The sequence below is a fragment of the Falco cherrug genome, chromosome 8, assembly GCF_023634085.1.
Source record: "Falco cherrug isolate bFalChe1 chromosome 8, bFalChe1.pri, whole genome shotgun sequence".
Taxonomy (NCBI): Eukaryota; Metazoa; Chordata; class Aves; order Falconiformes; family Falconidae; genus Falco; species Falco cherrug.
In genome coordinates, this window is record NC_073704.1 from 60,058,297 (window position 1) to 60,079,197 (window position 20,901).

General features: G+C 45.2%; 2 protein-coding genes across 6 annotated transcripts in view; both read left to right on the forward strand.

The window, feature by feature from the left end:
* The first annotated feature begins 955 nt into the window (after nucleotides 1-955).
* Nucleotides 956-12,580, forward strand: CLK4 (CDC like kinase 4). Of its 5 annotated transcripts, none has more exons than XM_055718123.1 (14): nucleotides 956-1,093; nucleotides 3,140-3,199; nucleotides 3,830-3,987; nucleotides 5,032-5,257; nucleotides 6,465-6,555; nucleotides 6,956-7,022; nucleotides 7,931-8,047; nucleotides 8,150-8,316; nucleotides 8,418-8,512; nucleotides 9,654-9,783; nucleotides 10,114-10,196; nucleotides 10,667-10,746; nucleotides 12,062-12,149; nucleotides 12,228-12,580. In XM_055718123.1, exons 2-14 carry the CDS (start codon nucleotides 3,146-3,148, stop codon nucleotides 12,363-12,365), a joined length of 1,494 nt encoding a protein of 497 aa, XP_055574098.1. In that variant the 5' UTR covers nucleotides 956-1,093; nucleotides 3,140-3,145; the 3' UTR covers nucleotides 12,366-12,580. The 5 variants fall into 5 exon arrangements, with proteins under 5 accessions (XP_055574098.1, XP_055574099.1, XP_055574100.1 ...); XM_055718124.1 differs by having other exon boundaries at nucleotides 3,836-3,987; XM_055718125.1 differs by lacking the exons at nucleotides 5,032-5,257; nucleotides 6,465-6,555 and having other exon boundaries at nucleotides 993-1,093.
* A 3,088-nt stretch (nucleotides 12,581-15,668) lies between these two features.
* COL23A1 (collagen type XXIII alpha 1 chain) overlaps nucleotides 15,669-20,901 on the forward strand; it is a 189,091-nt gene continuing 183,858 nt past the window's right edge. Inside the window, exons 1-2 of the mRNA XM_055718132.1 lie at nucleotides 15,669-16,282; nucleotides 20,328-20,397. Of these exons, the coding sequence (XP_055574107.1) occupies nucleotides 16,067-16,282; nucleotides 20,328-20,397 (286 nt within the window). The 5' untranslated portion in view covers nucleotides 15,669-16,066. The remainder of the gene's footprint in view (nucleotides 16,283-20,327; nucleotides 20,398-20,901) is intronic.

Sequence of the window (20,901 nt, forward strand, 5' to 3'; positions counted from 1 at the left end):
AATTATTCTGGGAAAGAGTCGCTGAGCTTGTGAATTTTTCAATTTATCCACTAACCTTCAGGGATTTGTAATTTTCCCCTGGATAAACCACTGTGAGTTAATAAATTTGAAGCTTGCATTTCAGTTCCACTTCCCCCTCATTTTGACTTTGCTTTGCTTTAGAACAGTCTCTTTGGGCTTATTAAATTCTCCATCCAAACGGCTGCTAGCGGAGTTGGGAGTGTTTTCCCGCTGTGCAGCACAGCATTAATTCAGGCCTGTGATTCCAGGGTTTTGCTTTTCTGGGAGCGAGGAAGCGGTCGCCTCCGCCGGGAGCTGCGACAGGGCTCGAGTGGCTGCCACACATCCCTACGGGCGTCAGCCAGGAGCTGCCCGTGCTGGGGCTGCCCCACCACTGGAAAACATGGATTTGCTTCCACCCCACGAGGCACACGTTCCCTTTCCAGCGGCCACGGGCTTGTGGATGAGGGGCTGTCCCGCGCCGGGGCTGCACAGCGTTACTGGGTTTCTCTGTACAGGCCCTCACGCCACTCGGGAGCAAATCCCTCCGGACACCTACGAGCAGCTCTCAAACACGACGCCTAAGCACGAAGCCAGGCCCAGCAGCGGGATCCACCTGGCCACCCAACTGCTCAGAGCCAGGCTTGATGCACTCATTAGGAGGAATTAATTGGTAGTGTGACTCCTAGAGAGCTCCCGGGGGTGGGGGGGGAGGGCCGCCCTGCAGCAGCTGGCGGCCTCCAAACCCGGGCTGCCTACTGAAGCACTGCGTGAACTGGGGTCCCCAACCCACACGGCCTCAGCCCCCGTGAGACTCCCCCGAGAGCAGCCCTGGCCCAGGCCCAGGCAGCCATAGCCCCGCTCCCTCAGCGCGCCGGCGGCCTGGGGGCGGTGGCTCGCCTCTTCCCCTCCCCCCACCCCCGCTAGGGGGCGGCCATTACGCCCGCCGTGCGTGCGTCTGACGTCACCCCGCACCGAACCCGCGAGAGAGAGGGAGGAGTGAAGGAAGCAGTTTCTCCGCGCTTGGTCGTGGCCGCCATTTTGTTTCTGTGCGCAGGGCGGAGACGGGGCTCGCTCGCCTTTTTTTTCAGCTGTAAGTGGTGGAAGCGGCTTTTTTCCGCGGGGTCTTTTCATCTTTCCTTTTTTCTCTCTCTCCCTTTTGTTTCCAGGGGGTGCGAAGCAGCGGGGAAGTGGAGGGTTGGGGGGGGGGGGGGGGGCGAGCTGCTTGCGTTGCCTCCGCGGCCCAGGGAGCAGCCCCTCCACCGCCTGCGTGAGGGGTTTATTGAGGCGGTATTAAGGTAGGAGGAGGGAGCCTGAGTACACGACACCCCCACCCCCCCCGGTCAGGGACTCCTGTGGCGGAGGGGGGCTCTGCGGGCGGTGGGGGGGCTGTGGTGGGCAGAGGTGGGGCTTCGTGTGCGGCGGGTGCTTGTGTGGGGGCCGCGCAGCTCGGTTGCTCAGCCCGGCCTGCACGAACATGGCTGCGCCTCCCCAGAGGGCAGCGCAGACGAGCCCTTACTACATACACACACACTCTCGGTTCTAGAATGCTCCCGAGGGAAGACCGGCGTGTAAGTGGACTTTGTGACTGTGGGCTGGGGTAGTGGGTGTCTGCTGTGGGACCTACTCCTGCGTGGCTGTACCCCACACGCTCGGATCGGCCTGGTGCGGCGGACTTTAGTCATCTCAAAGGAATAAGCCTTTGACCTCTTCCAGTCCCTGCAGCCAGCCAAGTTTTGGAGGAGAGACATTTAGAAATTGCAGTGTAGGCAGCTTACGACAGGACTTTTGTGGCCTTCCTGGGGCCCTTCATGAATGGAACTTTTACAAAAGGTCGGTGGCTCCTGTTTGGGAAACCTTATGGCGAAATGTGGGAGTGAAAACGGCCTGTGATATGGATTTGGACCACATACTATAGGAATGCATATGTTCGTGTCAGCTGTCAGTATTACATAAGTGAAGTGCTTCGGTGCATAAATTTAGAGGGAGTGCATAATAGTCAAAAAAATCTTAAGGTGGCTCCTACCGTAAAATGGATCGTGGCCGCTTTGGGTCTTACACAGACCGACTCTTAACGATTTCCTCCTCATTTGCATTTCATTGGTTACTTTAGGGACAGAATTTGCAGCTTCTTAATTCCAGTAAATCTGTACGAGCTTGAGTGTGGTCATGCAGCAGCTAGTCTTCTGCTAAGCCTTTTCTCCGGTGTTCTGTGTCAAATGGCCGTCCGTACACCCCTAAGCCCCCCTCTGCAGGACACTTTAAAGGTGGTTTTATTTAGATATTTGTCCGCTAGAGAGTCTTTAGTGTAGCCTGCCTTCTGCCAAATGGGGAAGGGAAAAAAAAAAGGCAGTCATAAGTAAAATCCTCAATTCACCTATAACTGAGTATGTGTGGACCTTTTCACCTCAGAAGTAGAATAACCAGAAACCTGAGGGTGCTTTGTGATTTATGTAGATTGAAAATAAAGGAAAATCGTTTGGGAGCTGCATAAGAGAAGAAATTGAGGCATGTAAATGGAACGCTAATCAGTTTTAATTTTGTCTTGATCCTTGTGGTGTCTGTCATTCAGCACGTTAGTATTTTTATTTCTTGTTGATGTATCATAAGTGAGTAAGGTTTTTGGGAGACCTAGAATCATGACTGACTCAAAAGGATGTACCCGTCATTTTTGCAGTTTGTCATTCTGTTTACATGGTATTTGTATTTTAAAAAGATACCTGTAAAAAACTGATGCAGATGTCTAGCGTGTGGTGTTTTTCAACTACCAGTCTGTCACAAATATTATAAGTATCAGAAGACCTTTTTCAGAACAGGCCTGTCATTTACATGTTCTCAAAGTTTCCTTCTTAACACCTCCAGTCGGTATAGAGACAGTCATCATTGTTCTGTGTAAATTTATACAATCGTGGGTTATTTTTAGTGCGATCTTTGTTTCTAAACTTTTCTTGCTGACACTGCTTGCAATGGAAACAACTTCTTGTCCTGTGTTAGTTCATTCTTCAGAATATACTGCAATAGATACATAAACTTATTTTCAAGCACTTCTGGCAAAGAAGAATAAACAAATAATGGCAGGTTTTGTTCTGCTCTACAACTCTGCAGCTGTGTTTTACTTTACTTTTTTTTTTTCTTTCAGTTGTGCATGTACCTGTTTGAACACAGAATTCCTGCATATAACACCCAGCAACGGAAGCTGGTGGGTTTTGTCTTTGGTGAATCAGCTGAATTGTAAAACACCCTCATACGTTTGCATGCTAATAGGGTTCAAAAATTGTGGGTTGGCGCATAGTACTGCAAAGTTATGTGAGTTCACTGTGATTATTGCTAAAACTTTAAAAGTATCTGTTTAACAGGGATCTGTAAATACATCTGAGAGACGTTTTTGGACTGATGGTCCATGTTTGACTTTCGTGTAGTAACTGATGTAGACTATAGTATGAAGAACTAAATCCAGGTTATATTGGAGAGGATGTTTGAAGATTAAGGTCTCTCTCCAACAAAGACTTTAAGGAAATTATTCTGTTTAGTCACTTGAGAGTTTATTTAAAACAGGCTTTAATGACATGTTTGAAGCTATTAAGTGAAGATGAGTTGGCCTATTTAATCTTGATTTGTGTTTCGTAACAGTGTTAGGAGGAGAAAGCCATGTCTGCTCCCAGACCAAAATAACATGTGGAGGAAGCTGAGGAAAAATAATTATTTGAGGACATGGTTCTTCCTAGTTTTGTTACATTTGATCAGACTACAGTAGTTGACTTGCATCTATAAATACTAGTGTAATGCTTTTGTCTTTTATGTGTTTTTGTTGATTTGGTTTTTTTTTCAGTGGCAGATGCGGCATTCAAAACAATCGCATTGTCCTGAATGGGATGACAGAAAGAGCTGGGATCAAAGAAAGCACAGTAGCAGCCGTAAACGCAGGAAAAGGTCCCACAGCAGTGGACAAGAAAGCAAGCGCTATAAACCAAATCACATTTCAGAAAGGTATAAGATTCTGAATTGAGTAGCAGTAATGTTTTTATCACGTCTAAAATGAAACATTTTGAGGATAAGAGTTTTAAAGGGCCCAGACTTGGCAATTCCTTAAGGTTTGGCTCACTTTAAGATGAGCTTAAGAAGTAGTTGGTTTTGTTAACACAGTACTTGAATTGTTAAATAGAAATTCTTTAATAAAACCAAGTAAATGTTACTAGTATGTTTCACTGTTGTCGGTTAAGTATTGGTATTGAATGCATTGGATATTAAACTTCAAGTAAAAAGTACGCCTTTTCATTTACTTAATGTGAACTAACGGAAGAGAATGTTTGTTTAATCGTTTTATGCAATGGTAAGTATGAGTTTCTTACTGGTTTGGAGATGGTTTGCTTTTTCTCCCACACTGCTTTCACTGGAAGGATGTGTTTTTCTATTCTTTTTCGTTGAGAAGATGATCCCATGGAATTCTTCTAAGAGCTTATACTCATGCTTAAAAAATTTTGGAAGGGGTAGGTGTACAGCAATATGGGGGCTCTTGGCCTCAGCAGCTTGTTAAAAGTTGGGTTTTTTCTGTGCAGAAGATCCGTGATCCAGGTACTCTGAGGTTCTTAATGTTTAATGCAGTGCACTAAGAATGCTGCTTCTCTTAGTCTCCAGGTTTTGTTTTTTAACACCGAGCTTTGAAAGCGTAGAAGGGGATTATTGCTGTATCTGGTGTTTTAATCTGTGATTTAGGAGGCTGTAATGGAGTTGCTCAGTATATTTTAGGAAGTGTTTCTCCTATTGAGTTTGAGTTTCGTGTTTACTGTGCAAACTGGACAGATTATATATTGTTTGTGTGGATGGCCGCTGTGTATTTGAGACTGGCAATGTTGTTAGATTCCTAATAAAGGAACTTTAAAAGCTCCACTATTCTTGGGGAGGGAGTCAATTAGAAACGTTCTTGGTGTAAAGACAAATACTATGTAACTCTGTAACTCAGCTCAAGTCACTTATCTTGTTGGAACCTCAAGTTTTTGAAGTGGAGAACATTCACTTAAAATATATTTTCAGTCATTATTTGGACGATAGAGCCATAAATGAAAGAGACCATCATGACCGGAGATATGTTGAGGAATACAGAAATGACTTCTGTGAAGTATATGACCACAGGCATTATCACAGAGACTATGAAAAGAGTCACCATCATCACTATAGCAAATCCTCTGGTCGGAGCAGGAAAAGTAGTCATAAAAGGAAGCATAAGAGACATCATTGCTCCAGTCACCAATCACATTCGGTATGAGTAATTTTTAACTTTATTATTAATGAATTAGTGGTAATAGACTTCTTAAGTGAGTGCTAGAACTTCAGTTCCTGATCACAGTACTTTTAAGAAATACTGTATTATTAAAAAAGGATTTGTAGTTGAGTCCATTTGTGAGCATATGAATGTGTTCTTAGTTGAAACTTTTGGATCAGAGCGTTGGGTGGGGGGTGGGATTATCGTCAGTACTAGCTATACACGGGACACAGGTGGCTGGTAGTTAAGATCACTGGGATTAATATGAAAAATGTTATCTTGAAATTGAAAACAGGTAACTATCCTATTTCAAAGTACAGTTGTCACTTTTTAGTTTTACGGCATAGCGAACTGTGTTTTTTCAGGTAGAATGTGAGGTGCCATCCATCCTATTGCTAAAAGTAATTGAAGTGACATGCCTTTTTAATGTAAGCTTAATTGGAAGTATGAAACGTGCATGTCTGGTAAATTGATAAGAACAATTCTACACCTGATTCCAGAAAACTTTGATAAGCCATGTGCTTGGCTAATGGCAGCTAATGTCTTACTGAAGCTGGGATAAGCTTGCTGCTTGCCTTCTTTGAAGGCATGCTCTCTGAATTTTTCAGTATTGGCATGATGCCCACTGATATATCTTCAGCTCCAGGTGTTTTATATCATATTTCTGCAGTAGAAACAGCAAGTTGTGTTAGATTATACAATGTGAATTAAGGACTTCGGAGTAATTTTTCTTCTCTCTCTGAACGTGAGGGAAGTAAAATTACTTTTTAGTTTTTTATATTTAGATTACATGAACTGTAAGTTTTAAAAATAGAAACATTTCACCTGACTGTAAGCTTAGATATGTAAATAAATACTGTTTTTTTGCTGTTTGCTAGCAGAGTATTAGAAATAGCTATGTTGCAGTCTTAATCTGTCTTCAATTAAGCCACTGTTTGAGAGACAAAATTGTGTTGTTTTTTCTGTTGCTTTTATCACTTTAAGTATTTATCTGAAAATCTGTTCCTTGCCATGTTTTTCTTCTGTAACATAAACTGTGCCCTGTGAATTTCTGGGGACTGAATTTGAAATTGCTCCTGCCAACTGTTCGTGGCCTGGTGTGTAACTGAATGCCTGAATATCTCCCCGCTGAATGAATTGCGTATTCTGCCCTGAATTCACTCTGATATATTGATTGGCTGGACGATCTTGGTGCCGTTTCCAGAAGAGTCACCGAAGGAAAAGATCCAGGAGTGTAGAGGATGATGAGGAGGGTCACCTGATCTGTGAAAGTGGAGACGTTCTAAGAGCAAGATGTATAGAACATTTTTCAACACTTTTAAAAAACTTTTCAGCAAAAAAAAATCTGTTTAGAATAGTATGTCAGAGGAGGGGGGATAAAGAAATCTTCATTGCTCTTTTTGTTCTGTTTTTTTTGTGCTTTTTTGTTTTTTTGCATATCTTCTTTTCTGTAGAATTTAAATACTGTGTTCAAAAAGTTCCAATTAGTAAATGAACTTGAATCTTGAGATTAGAGCAAGAGATAGTTTTTTTGGCTAACTGTTTTTATGACACCTGTCCAATAAAATAATGCATTCAGATGCTGAGATTTTAAGTAATTATGCTTTTGTAATGGCACATTTTTAAGTCTACATTAATAATATTCATTCTTGTTTAAGTAGTTTTATAATTCTAACTTGTGTTTGTTCTTTTTAGATGAAATTGTTGCGACTTTAGGAGAAGGAGCTTTTGGAAAAGTAGTGGAGTGCATAGATCATGATATGTAAGTGTTGGTTATAAGTGGATCTCATGACAAAAGACACCGCTTCACTCAGAAATCAAATATCAGAGACGTTTTTTAAAAGAAGGTTGCAGTTCAAATAGTGTTGCAGTATATTTAAGTAATTACACTGTTTCTGAGAGCTACCTTGTAAGCTTATGTGTAGTTCAGAATTTTCAAGGATTTTCAGGTGATACCACACCTGTCCCTGATAGTTTTTAAGGTTCTTCAGTTATCTCTTCCGGTACTATTAATGCCTTTTGTTTTTTTCTGTTGCCCTGTCAAAGGGCCTTGAATGGTATTGACTTTATACAAGATGGTAAATAGAGAATTACTTTGTTTCTCCTCTAAGCTTTTGAGAATCTGTCTTTAGCAATAAATTGCCTGAACCATGTTTGTCTTATAACTAAGTTGGTTTTTTTCCTGTACGAGCTGTATAACCACATGGTGCAAACTACTAAGTAGATGTCACCTGCCTTTGTTAAAGAGGGATAGCTAGGATTTGCTTAGTTATATTTCTCTGTTGGTTCTACAAGTGCTTTTGCCATAACTGGAGAATATGAGGGTATATAAAGAGTGCAGAATTGATTTGGGAGACTTGGCTTTTAGAAGATGATGTGCTGAGATGCTGAGAAAACAGTTTAGGTTCTTGTATGTCAGAATGCATGGTGAAAGCATTGCTTGAAAGCAGTTGCTTACAGCTGGTTGAGCTGTAAATTTCTTTTGTCAGACTCCATAATCAAATTACTCTTCAAATTTTTTCTAAATGCACAGTACTCCAGTATCCAGTATTCATAAATCTCCATGACTTTAATCTTCCTGTGTTTCTCTGATTAAAATAGAGCTGCTTTGGGGTTTTAAGTATTTAACAATAATTGATTCAGTTTGCAATGCTTTACTTTCTTTTAAAGGAGGGGAATGCATGTAGCAGTTAAAATTGTGAAAAATGTTGGCAGATACCGGGAAGCAGCCCGTTCAGAAATACAGGTGTTGGAACACTTAAACACCATGGATCCAAGCAGCACTTTGTAAGTATAAAATTAGTCAGCGTACTAAGGATTTGCAGAAGATAATTATTCAGTAAACTGGGTCTTCATTTGCTTAATATTTTTTTTCTTCCTTTTTTTAAGTCGCTGTGTCCAGATGCTGGAATGGTTTGATCATCATGGCCATGTTTGCATTGTTTTTGAGCTGCTGGGTCTTAGTACTTATGACTTTATTAAGGAAAACAGTTTTCTGCCATTTCATATTAACGACATTAGAAATATGGCTTACCAAATTTGCCAGTCTATAAACTGTAAGTAAATCTCAGTGCTCTTACCAAGTATGTTCTTTTATTTCCCCTTTTAAGGATTTTCTGTATTAATTATGGAATACTGGTGGTTTTCTTCCTTGTAGTTTTACACCATAATAAACTAACTCATACTGATTTGAAGCCTGAAAATATCTTGTTTGTGGAGTCTGATTACATAGTGAAGTACAATGCCAAAATGGTAAGTTTGTTCTTTGTTTCTCCCAACTTGAATTGGGCTACTTTTGAATGTTTAGTTGTGTTTAGTGTGTTTTTTCAGGGGTGGGGATGGGGCTGGGGGTGGCAAGCAGGTGGGGAATTGTGTAGAAAGATCAAGTGGTAAGAGTTATATTTCCTAGAAATGTTTTTTGTGCTCTTTGAGATGTACTAACTTTCTGCTAAGCAAGTAACTTTGCTCTTATTCAAACTAAACTGTTTCATCTGATCACTACTTAAGTTCTTTGCTGTTTAATGAAGTTCTGGCATTCCTAGGGAGCATTATGTTAATGGCTTTGAATTTACCCAGGTTTTTGCCTTCACATTTCTTAACCCATTTGAATCCCTTTCTTTAACACATCCCTGTGTTTGAGAGGAATGTTAGATCTGCTTTCTATCCGATTACCTTGGAATCTGAAGTGCTTGTCAGTTTTGCAGTCATTGGCATAATAGCTAAGATGGATTCCGTGTTTGTCATCAGCACGTGATATTGGCCGTTGGGCAGTGTTATAATTGGCATGAGCCCTGAGTAAGACTTTTCTTGACCAGTGTCTTCCTTATAAATCTAAGAAAATGCTAAGACACAACATTAGGATGAACCTGTCTGCACAAATCTCTTCTGACACTGGCAAGAATACAAATTTCTTTTTATGTTGCCGCTCTTTTTTTCAAACTATAAAACCTTGTTGGAGGCAGAGAAGCAGTTTGGACTTCACTGCCCCTAGTTTATGCATAAGGCTTGATCTTTTTTTCGGTTTAGAGCTAAAATTATATAAATGACTGTGCACCAGTGGGCAGAAAAAAACAGGACGGAGTTAACAGCTAACTGAAGTTAACTTGAAGGTTAACAAAAGAGGAAAGGAGCTCTGTTACTGTGGGGAAAGGTCTTTCTTTACTCAGCTGTTTGGAGTATTCAGACTAAGTCACTTTGTTAGCAGCTCCTCTTTCTTGGAGCTTGAGCTGAATAGTAGTTGATGTATTTGGAAGGAGTATTTTGTTGCATAGGTTTAATTTTTAGTGTTTTATGTTAACTGGTATTTTGAAGATGAATCAAGATAATGTGAATATCGTTTGCTTAAGCATGCTTCTGAAAAATACTAACAAATAGCATTTTCATTTTCTTGCAGAAGCGAGATGAACGCACTTTAAAAAACACAGACATCAAAGTTGTTGATTTTGGAAGTGCAACTTTTGATGATGAGCATCACAGCACATTAGTGTCTACAAGGCATTACAGAGCTCCTGAGGTTATTTTAGGTCAGTAAAGACTTGTAAACTTTCTGACAGTTAATTACAGTTCATTCAGATGTCTTTACTTCATAAACTGGGGTAGTTGTTCATGGTTCTAACAACTCTGTCATTTCTCACAGATGGCGATGGTAGAGTTCTTGAGGGTAAACAGCAGAAGAAATACTCTAAAAACAAAACTAACATGTTCCTTTCCTACTTTTTCCCACAAAGGTCTGGGGTGAGGTCTGGAAGGGGAAAATGGGTATCAGTAAATGCATGGAAAGTGGGCATGCGCTCTGTGGATTACAAGTTTTGAGAATATATTAAAAAGTAAAACAAACTTTGTTTATTTGGCAGCCCTGGGATGGTCCCAGCCTTGTGATGTTTGGAGTATTGGTTGTATTCTAATTGAGTATTATCTGGGATTTACAGTGTTTCAGGTATGTACATAAAATTAAATAGAACATTTTTGCTACAGGCTACTGGTTTTGATCTTTTAATGACGTGTACTTAACTGTTACTGTAAAAGGCATAAGCTCACAGGCTTTTTAAGGGTTACACAGATGACACTGTAAAGACAGCATACGTGTATGAAAATGTGGTGCCTTGGATATCTCCTTCACACTGTTTAAGCCTGTCTAGAGTCTGAAGATACTGCTGGAATGAAGAGTAAACAAAACACACTCTTACAAAACTTGGTTTATGAACTCTGTTGTTCAGGGGACTCTTAACTGAAAAGTGCTATATAACAAGCTGCATTGCATAATCTATTTTTAATAATTTAATGTGATAATGTATAAAGATACTGTGACAGTACTCTGGCAAACATCTTGTTAATAGATGAGTGTTGTTACCAAGCGGCTGAGAGTAGAAAAATGTGTTAAGTACATTCATTGCTTTTCCCACGCAGACGCATGATAGTAAAGAACACTTGGCAATGATGGAAAGAATACTAGGGCCTCTGCCAGCTCACATGATAAAGAAATCCAGGTAAGTTCATGACAGAAGAAGTAACGTGCCTAATATTTTCCTGTTACAAGAGAAATTTTAAAGTTTCCATTGTTAGCTGTGAGTTTCTGAAGATCAACAAAGAGAGTTCCAGGCTTCTTGTTACTTGTTAGTTTACTGCAAGAAATTGTGTCAGATTTAGGTGCATTAAATAGTTGACAGTAGTCCTCTTTTCTGGTTTTAGTCTGAGTTGCCAGACACCAAGATGTGCCAACCTCTTGAACAGTAACTGAGTGTGAATGTTCTTTAGTCTTTAAAACGAAGTTTGCTATGATCAGCAGAACAGTAGACACCCATTTTTCTATTAACTATGAGAATAAAGAACTTGCTGCCATCAGAAGATTTATACTGAGAAGAAAGAGGGTCCTGTCTTGCTAACACAGTTGCCAGCCTCTTCCCCCGTCCCTTCGTACCCCTCAGACATTTGTTTCAGTGATCTTTCTCTCTTCCTCAAAGATAACTACATGCAGCAGAAGTTTCCCCCTTCCATTGCAAGGAGAAGCAGCCAGCCCAGGGTTCTCCCCTAGCCCCCATACATGCAGAATCCAGAGTATGTGAGATTTGATGGCCCGTTCTTTCTGCAGTAAGCTGTCCCCCTGCCAGCTAATCCTAGATAATCCTGTAACTCATGTTATAGTAGAACTGCAGTAGTTTTGGGTTGGGTGTTGTATTTAGTTTATTACAGTTGTTCAACTGATTCATAATGCATTTTGAAAAATGAGAAGAAACTTAAAAGCTGCAATTGGAATAGATTCGGGTATTTAAAAAATAAAGTGCTACTGACGTAGCAGTATTAATCTGATGCTGAGGTGTGAATTTCTCAGAACTTAATTTGCACTGGTAGTCTCATGCATCTTACACTTTTTCAAGACATTTGGGATTATGTCATTTTGTTAGATAGTTGCTAACCACTTAAACTCTGCAGATTTTATAAGAAACGTTTTTTAAAGAGCTGATAGATTGACAAGTTGTCTTCTTGCTACTGGCAGATGAGCCCAAGTTGTTCTGTTGGAATACCTGAAAGCATCAATCTCTTTAAATGCCAGTAATGGAAAGGATGCTTTCAGTGGCTTCTTTGTTGACTGGAATATTGAAGGACCTGTTTTCCAAATATTGTGACAATGGTAGTATAAAGGCAACGGGTCTCTGTGAATAAGTATTTGCTTAAACAGATGTTAGCTCCCAAACGCGGAGGGGTGTGCAGGAACACTTTTATGGTGTTTCAAAACTTCTTAGAAAGGCATCTGCCCACTTTCTGTGCTGACACTATCTTAAAATTATTTTCCTCGCCATGCAGAAAGCATTACTTCCACCATGACCAATTGGACTGGGATGAGCACAGTTCTGCAGGACGCTATGTTAGGAGACGCTGTAAGCCTTTAAAGGTAGGAGACAGCCTTTTCATTATTTTGTTAGTCGCAGTTGCAAAAGATCTCTCTAAATTACTTGCTTTTTTCTTTCAGGAATTCATGCATTGCCAAGACACAGATCATCAAAGGCTGTTTGACCTTGTTCGCAGGATGCTGGAATATGATCCAGCCAAAAGAATTACTCTTGATGAAGCCTTGCAGCATCCTTTTTTTGAACCATTAAATAAATAAATACAAAGATCTTTTATGCTTCTTCAAGGAGATTTCCTAGACTGTGTCAGTCAACAGAGGTTGCATGAAACTTTTGTAAACTCTAAATTATTTTGTACAGTTAAGTCTGTAAATATTTACAAATGTTTTGTATAACTGTTAAGTTTACCTTGTTGAACAGTTGTAGTCTTATGGGTATCAAAGTGAGAAATAAAAGTAATTTTCATTTTTGAAAATTGTTTTCTGTTTCAAACTGCACCCCTCAATGGGGTTAATTAGGTGTTTGACTTCAGATGAAGAGATGGTATAACTGAACCTGTTTTGAAAACACTTAATGTTTTCAGCTAGCTTTCTTTTATTAGTCATAAAAGATTTGAAGGGCTGAGGCTACCAAATCATGCAGTGCAATAATTTTTTTATACCATCCTGAAAGAGGGTTGAGAACAGGTTTTTGTGCATCAGCTTTTTCACAGATTTTCAGTTGCATCATGTTCTGGCTGGCTAGTTAGTCTCTGGAAGCTTACCTGATGCTTTCAATGTTGAGTATTTGTAGGTAGGGTTTTGGTTAAGGTCTGAAAAGTGACATTTCATATTTTCAGGGTTGATTTGTTGAGGATCAGCATTATCATGATAAAGGTTTTGGAAGGATTGCGCTGCCCCTAGAGAAAAATGCAGAGGAATGCTGCCTGCCACAGAACCGTGGCATATTTAAGCCTTTCTCTTGCAATAGTAGTAAGATCATTCAGAAGTCTTCAGATAGATATTTCTGTAGAGCTTGATCTCTGATCGCTGATAAATTTAGTAACCTTGGCAACCGAGGAAACACTGTCATCAGACTATAGTATCGGGAGGAGGAGGATGGGTTTCCACTTGTGACTCCTGAACTCACGTGCTGAGTTGAGGTGAAAATGGTACTGCTTTCCCAACCCCATTAATGCACTCTGATAGGTTTTGCTTTTCTGTGTTTTTAAGTTGATGGTTTTTTGGTCTTGTTCAGTGCTCTCTTCATCAGTTTAACGCAGGCTTGCAGAGTTGGAGGGAGGGAAGCTTCCATGGTGGGGTTCGTTCGGGCTGTCTGGAGATGCATTAAGTAAATTTTGGCCACTTTGTTTCTGACTTCACCACGCAAGCCTTTCTTAAGGGAGGAAACAGTAAATTGTTTCAGCTCCACGGGAGCCTGACTTGAGGTTTTGTGCTTGCTGGGTGAGTCCTAATGCACAGTAAGATTTCAAACTGATGTCCTTGTTCCACTGATGAGGGGACTTAATTTGCAAGAGGCTCCAGACGCGCCTATCTCTGACTTGGCGGTAGAATATAGCTGGGACAGGCTTTGAAAGCTTATCTTCTGTAACCAGTGCCACCTCCTGTGCCTGATTATATCTCATAATGGACACCCTCCCCTTCCTAGGATGTTCGCGTTTGCATCATTGTTTTGTCTCTGTGTGACAGAGAACGTAACAGTTTGTACTGTCCAGGTCAGCTTGGTAGGACTGAGGACAGGAGCGAACTCCTTCCCTTGCTGCTTCCCACAGCGCTTTCCATCCCGTACCTTCAGAGGCAAAGCAAGGACTTGGCTGAGCAATGCAAATCAAAGGCAGATGGGGGGTAAAAAAAAGTTTATATGCTGCTATAACTATAAAGCTGTAACTATAAACCAGCGCTATCAAAATCAGAAAGGGAAAGACTCTGTACTTACTGTGGCTTAAGGAGTACTTCTAGCCTTGATGTAGTTACTGAAGTGCATTGCACTTGTTAAAGGAGATACGTGCTAGACAGATACATTATAAAAACCTGTTTAAATTCACTTTTTTTCCGCAGTAAATTTAAAAAACCCACACTATCAAGACTAATATGGCATCTGCAGCCAGGTGCCAAGCAGTTTTGCAGGCGTCCAAGGTCCCTGGGCGCAGGGAGCTGTTGGCAGTCGAGCACCAGCCAGGCGCGGGGGGGTCTGTCAGTAACGGGGCTGACGCTGTTCTCCGGCTGCCCTCGGTGGTTCTGTCATGCGGGGGAAGAGATTTTTATCCTCACACACCCTGTTGCCTTGTTAATATATGAATACAATCAGGGCAGTTTATAATCCTTACGTGTTTGAGTCAAGCTAATATGAACTGCTTATAGCTGTTGGTGTGACGTCGGTTCACATCTTCCTCTGCACTTGAGATTGTTCGCTATTGAACCTTAAAAATACGATGTGTGAAACGGAATGGTTCAGCCAGGCAGCCCAGCAGTATGCATTTCCATAAGGGTCAGGTACAGGTTTTGCTGACCGTAGGTGGTGGGGCAGAATAAAGCTGCCTTCTCCGTGAACAGGCCAGGCTTTGCCTCTGAAGCGCAACCATATGAGGTCCTGAACCTCGGGAGCCGGGCAGGGTAAGGGCTGAGCTGAGGGTTAGACTTCCTTGGAAAGGTGGTAGGAGTTGGGGGGCAGAGGGCTTAGCCGCCGCCGCAGCCATCACTCCTGCCTCTTGCTACCGTCTCCAGCGCTCTCGGTTGTCAGGAGGGCTCAGGTCACAGGGACACGTTCTAGGACCAGATGCTTTGCACCTTGGAAGCGCCCCCGAAGTGATGGTGCCGTGTGTGTGTGTGCGCGCAATCTCATAGAGCTTGTAAGCAAAGTCTTTGCACGCTCCGGAAGGAGAGGGGGAGCAGGAGGTAACGAAAGAGGTTGCTTACGACAACCTGGAGTTTTCTTTGTGTCTTCGGGCACGTGGAGGAGGGCAGGGAATAGCTGTTAGTGAATGATACAGACTTACCTGGCTAACGGGTTTGGGAACAGTGGCTATGGAAAAGCAGCGTGTCTATTGAACACCGCGGTGCAGCCACGCACATGGTGCGTTGTGTTAATACACTAGACACTGACACTACTCGCAGTAGCGTTTTCTAACTCTGTCCTAGGCTTCACTCATTATTCTAAAAGTAGGAATTACGCCTAGAAGGGCAGGGTCTGTGGCCGGGAGGCCAGGAGTATGTTTGGATGTGTATGCCGGCTCCGGGCGGACGCTCAGCTGTCCGAGGACGCATCACAGGCACGCGAAGAGTCGCCGCGGCGCGGTCGGTAACGGCGAGGCTAGGGCAAGGGCGGCTGGCGCGGCCTGGGGGGCGCGGTGCTTACGCATGAGCGTGGCTGGTTTCTCTCATCCACGGGCTCCCTGGGGCTGGTGGGGCACGCGTGGTGGCACCGGGGACCCCGGCAGCGCCCGGCCGGCCGCTGTCCGGGGGGGCCGCGCTCCGGCCGCCGCGCTCCCGCTGGAGGGCGCCCGCTGCGCTGCGGGCTGCCCTGCGCGGCCGCTGCCCGCCCCGGCGGCTGGAGCGGGGCCGCCCGCCGCTGCCGAGCACCCTGCGCCCCGGAGCGGCTCTGGCCGTGCCCCGCACCGGGGCCGCCCGCAGCGCAGCGCCGCGGGGGGAGCGGTCCCCGCGGGAGGCCGGGCAGCGGGGGTGGGGTCTGCTCCGCGTAATCCCCCATGGGGGGCGGCGGGCCGCGCTCGGAGCATCCCCCCTTCCCCAGCGCGGGGGAGGCGGCGGGGGAGCCGCCACCCCCCGCTTCCTCCGTTTAAGACCCGGGCTGGCGGGGCGAGCGGAGGAGAGCGGCCGCTCCGCAGCTGCCGGCCCCACTTCCGCGGCGGGGCGCGCAGCGCACGGGGCGGGCGCTGGATGCGCCGCCGGGGGCAGGCGCGCGGCAGCCGAGCGGGACCCCGCGCAGCGGCGCGGAGCGCGGCGCGATGAGCGTGGGCAGCGGCGCTGCCACGGCGGCGGGCACCGCCACCTCCGCGCTCTGCCTGCTCCTCTCGCTGACCGCCGTGGCCGTCTGCCTGCTGCTGGGCGCCAAGACGGCGGAGCTGCAGGGCCGGCTGGCCGCGCTGGAGGAGCGGGGGGCCGGCGGCCACGGGCCGCTGCTGGACGCGCTGCAGCCACGCGTGGAGCAGCTTTTCCGCGAGGTGAGTGGCGGCGCGGGCGGGCGGCGCCCACGGGCCGGCGGCACCCGCGGCCCCTCAGCCCCGCAGCCCCCACGGCCCCGCAGCCCCCACCGGCGGGACCGGCAGCTCGGGGAGGGGGGGGCGCTCCGGCACGGCCAGCCCGGGGCTCGCTCCCCGCCGCACCGGCCCCTCTTCTCCCCGGGATACCGTCTCCCTTTCCCCAGCGCGGTCCCCGTGCCGCTGCCGGCGCCAACAGTCGGGCCGCGGGGCAGAGCCCGCGGGGGCTGGAGCGGGGGGTGCCCGGGGGCAAAGGCCAGCAGCTTGATGTCGGGGGACGTGCGGCTTTTCCCCTCATTGCATTCACTGGCAAAGGTAACCCGAGTCCTTAGGTACTGGTTACATTTGATGTAATGGACTATAATTTCTTTGTTAGAAGTTTATGAACGTGATCCCGGTTATCCCGCCGTCTGTTGGGGCGCATCATGTGCCCCAGAAGTTCTGAACTGATTCATGGCAGGTAGAGAAGACCAGCAACTAGTGCCTTCACCTTCAGTCCCAGGGTTCTCTAGAATTACTCAGTAAAGATTTCCGTGCCGAAAGATTTCTCCTACTTGGAGAACAATTATCCACGCGGATGCCCTTCTCCAGAACTAAACCAAATCTCCCATGGGAGTACTCCGCTTGATCCCAGGGTTCTGTTTTCCCTGGACACCGGTGTTGAAGTTCTTTTTTGCAGCCCTTGAGGGGCTTTTTCCAGGTGGGGAGGCGGGGAGGGCTCCCATCCCTTGAAGGTTCCCGCAGTTGAGTTGCTGGGGTTGTGTAAACAGTGGCTCACAAAGTGCAGCAAGATTCCAAGCGGCTTGCAGGGCTGCCGCAGGACAGTGCCGAGTGATTGATCCCAACATCTGGGAAGGTTTTATACTGGGATTTTATTAATGGCCAGACTGGGGTCACAACACGGCGCTGCATTACAATTGTCACAGCCGTGAAGCCTCAATCGTGCAAAAATGTGTTTGCACGCAGCGCCTTCCAGCTGTGAGCAGCTCTGGGGTCACCAGGGGGGATGGAGGCAGCTCCGGGGGGACGGCGAGACGGTCCCTCGGTCCCTCGTGCTGCCTGCTACTGCTGGAATTCTGGTGAGGAACCGCCGCGCACGTCCATTCTCCTGGAAACTCAGCTGCATTGATGTGCCTTGATAAAAGGGAAATGCCAAAAAATATTTTTCTGAAAACCCTGAATACCAGACCAGAGGGGTGCCTGCGAGGCATAATCACAGAATCTAGTTAACGTGTTTTCTCCAGGCAGGAATTAGCCTGCCAGTCGTGGCAGCGGTTCTGTTCCAATTACTCCAATAAATGTGCGTAGCAATGGGAATGGTTTCTGTGGCACTGCCTAAGATCATGTGCAACCTCTTGCTGAGATTTAGTTAAGTGTGGAAAGCTTGTTTTGTACTGGGAACGCTCAGATGGAGATTGTACAGAGGAAAATAAAGCAAAACCACATAATTGGGTTTCTAATGCAAGAGTGAGCTTGTTGAAACGTTTAGTACGACCAAACTTTTGTCGATACTGAAAACAAATTTTGAAACGAGTAACAGATTCAAGGAATGCGTGGTAGCGATTGTGCTATCCATTAATAGTAATTTTAAATGAACTTCTTTGTTGATGTTGAAGTTTCAGAAACTGTTTCTTGACCAGCCTCCTCTCCGTCACATAAGACCGCTCGCTCATCGGGCAGTTCTGTCCTCTCTGTGCTTGAGAGTTTCTGGAGAGCCAGAGAATATTCCCATTGTCATGAACTTCAACAGATGGCTGGGGTCAGTTTTTTTGTTAAATTCTGCGTTGGTCCTCCTTTGAAGTTTACCACAATATTTCAGAAGTGAAACCAAAGCTGCATACGCTCTCTGTGCATGACCCAGCATACTTTGTTCTCTGTTACTACCCAAAAAACATTACTCCATCCACCAGTCTAGGGGTTTGCTGTTGTAATTTATCGCAAAGCTGTGTATAAAGAGCAGCAAATACAACATCAACATGCTGGCTCTGTTCCTTTTAGGGATGTTTAAATGTTTGGCAAGTAAAAGAGGATAGGAAACAATAAAGAAAGGGTGAGCGTGTAGTTAAGGCAAAGAAAGCCAGTTTGGACAACTCGGATTTAGTTTCTGGCCCTGTGACAGGCATCCGTCTAACTTTGGAGAAATCGCTGATTTTAATACGGCAGGACCTTGCCCTTCCCTTGGCTCTTCCTTCAGCGGGACGTGCTGCAGGGTTCTGCTTTGATGCCCTCCGAAACGTTTCCAACGGCGCGGTCTGAACGTGACAGCATCTCCACTTGCTCTCCATCAGAAGCCCCAACGAGAAGCGTGTCGTTTTCATACCGGAGGGAAAATGGGAATGGGAGGATTATAGAAGCATCCAGTTGTTGTAAACAAAGTTGGACCGTTTTGTTCACAAAGGATTTATTGTCCGTGGTAGGCAGAGAGTGTCCAGATTAATCAGTTTCATGACAAGAACAATTCAATGGGAGAACAGAGGCCTCGCTCCAGGATTCAGATCTCCTCTGCTGTTCCCAGTGATGCCTGCTGAACTAAAAGGATGGAAGAGCTTATTTTCATTTCCTCGAGCATCTTTATCATCCAAATTACTTTAAAAATAAACAGATAAAAATGGAGCCACTCTCCAACATTCAGACTGCAGGTGGCTGTCAGAAATTAGATACTTTTTTTGCTGCTCTTTCTCAAGGAAAGCCTCTGTTTTGCAGAAGGCAGCTGGGATTGTTCTGGTATTTATACTTCCCGTAGAACAACTTCTCTGTCAGGTGCTATGAAACAGTGTTGATACTTTCAGGACCTCTTAGCATCACACCCAAGCAGCTAGGAGAGGAATGCATAAGATTTCAGCAAGAGATAAAAGTACTTAATCCCCGGAATAAAAGGAAGATAACCTAATTCACAGGTAGCCTAATTCCTGAATAGTCCACAGGGTTCAAATATTTGAACATAGACTGGGTCATCAGCTGTATAAAATTCAAGCCTGGACACCCTTAATTCAATAAGTACTTTGAATTTTCTCTCTTTTGAAATTATCAGATTATTGGTTCCTCTCGGTAAATGCTTTAGGTGAGACAGGGCATTCCTGGAGTCCTGAAGGCGATGACTGTGGGTGCGGATGAGGTGTTCCCACCCTTGCTGGGCTGCCCCAGCCACGGAGCTGTGCCTGAGCTAATAAACTTACCTGTCATCAGGGCTTATTAACTTGGGCTTGGCAGTGTCCTAAATGCAGGCAAAACATTTTGGTTGGCTTAGAGAGCAGGCAGAGTGCACTCACATCTGTCTGCAATATGCCACGTTGCTTTAGTGTTGTGAATTTTGACGTGTTCTAGTTGCCCCACTGACGAGTTTTTCACTGTGGAGATGGAAACACGGGGCTTTGGGTGGACCTGGGGGTGGGTGAGCACCTCCATCTCGCTGGCCGTGCCCACCCCACTGGCCGTCATTTCCTCAACCCTCTCCTAAGGAAACCTGTAGGAGCCTGCATAGCATGAATTTTAAGTACAAAATCAGCCAAATCAGGTCATCTCTGTTGTGCAGATACCACCCTGCTATGTCAGCTGCAGGGTGTTTGGGAGCAGCTTTGCTGGCGGTTGCAGTGGGGCTTTGCCAGGGCATTTGCCCTGTGTGGGGTGGGCTGTGGCAGAGCAGTGGGGCTCCCCCCAGCGCTTCTCCTGCCACCAAACCCGCCAAGATGATGCTGACATCTGAACACGGGATGGTAATAGCTGCTCAGGATGAATCCAGCCCACGGGGCTTTTGGGCCGTGTAGGAATCTGCCTGCCCTGTGCGAGGGTTGTAGACTTGCTAAGTAGCACTAAGAAACGTTTAATATTTTGTGTGCTGCTGTGGCACGGGGTATTACCCAAAGAGGCTGAAGGCCACAGGATGAGACCCTTACCTCTCACTGGAAGGAGGCGTGCTGGATGGTTTGGCTGTTGGCATGCACGTGGCACCCACGTTTAGATATATATAACGTGTTTTCTAAGTGGCTGTTTTTATTCCTCCTCCAAACAGAAACTGGGTGAAGGACTAGCAAAGCTGCGGACGGCGAGAGAGGCTCCATCAGACTGCATGTGCCCCCCAGGTAGGTGCAAACGTACCGGCACAGCCCACGCCAGACTGCCCGGGAGCCGCCTGCTCGCTGCACCGACACCACTGAGCTTCTCCTCTCCTATTTTATATATTCCTCCATAACAAGGAAAATGCCTTAAGAAGTGGTTTTTTTTCACGCTGAAGCACTCTGCTGTGCTTGAGAGTGTTAACTTCATCCGTTGCCTTGCTTTGGCCTGTTTACAGATAAAGGAGTTTGAGGTTTGGACAAAAGCGATGTTTGGCTATAAGAATAAAAGAGTGAATGGCTTCACTCTGTTGTGAGCCCTGGGTGTTGGGCCAAAACAATTTAGAAGTAGTAACAAAATCGCTGGGGCTTAATGCAAGTGTGATAATTAAAAGCTGCAGCCTCTCTGCCTTTTAGGAGGGTAGCGAGTTCTCCAGCGCTGCCTTGCTGTACGAAAGCTGTCACTGATTGTTTAAATTTCCTCCCAGAGTTTAATGAACTTCTTAAACTGTCAGAACTTCCTGTTCTGCT

Coding starts and splice junctions, on each gene's coding strand:
- CLK4 (XM_055718123.1), top strand. CDS start 3,146: ATGTACCTGTTTGAACACAGAATTCCTGCATATAACACCCAGCAACGG. Junction 8,513..9,653: donor TGAAGTACAATGCCAAAATG/GTAAGTTTGTTC, acceptor ATTTTCTTGCAG/AAGCGAGATGAACGCACTTT. Junction 9,784..10,113: donor AGCTCCTGAGGTTATTTTAG/GTCAGTAAAGAC, acceptor TTTATTTGGCAG/CCCTGGGATGGTCCCAGCCT.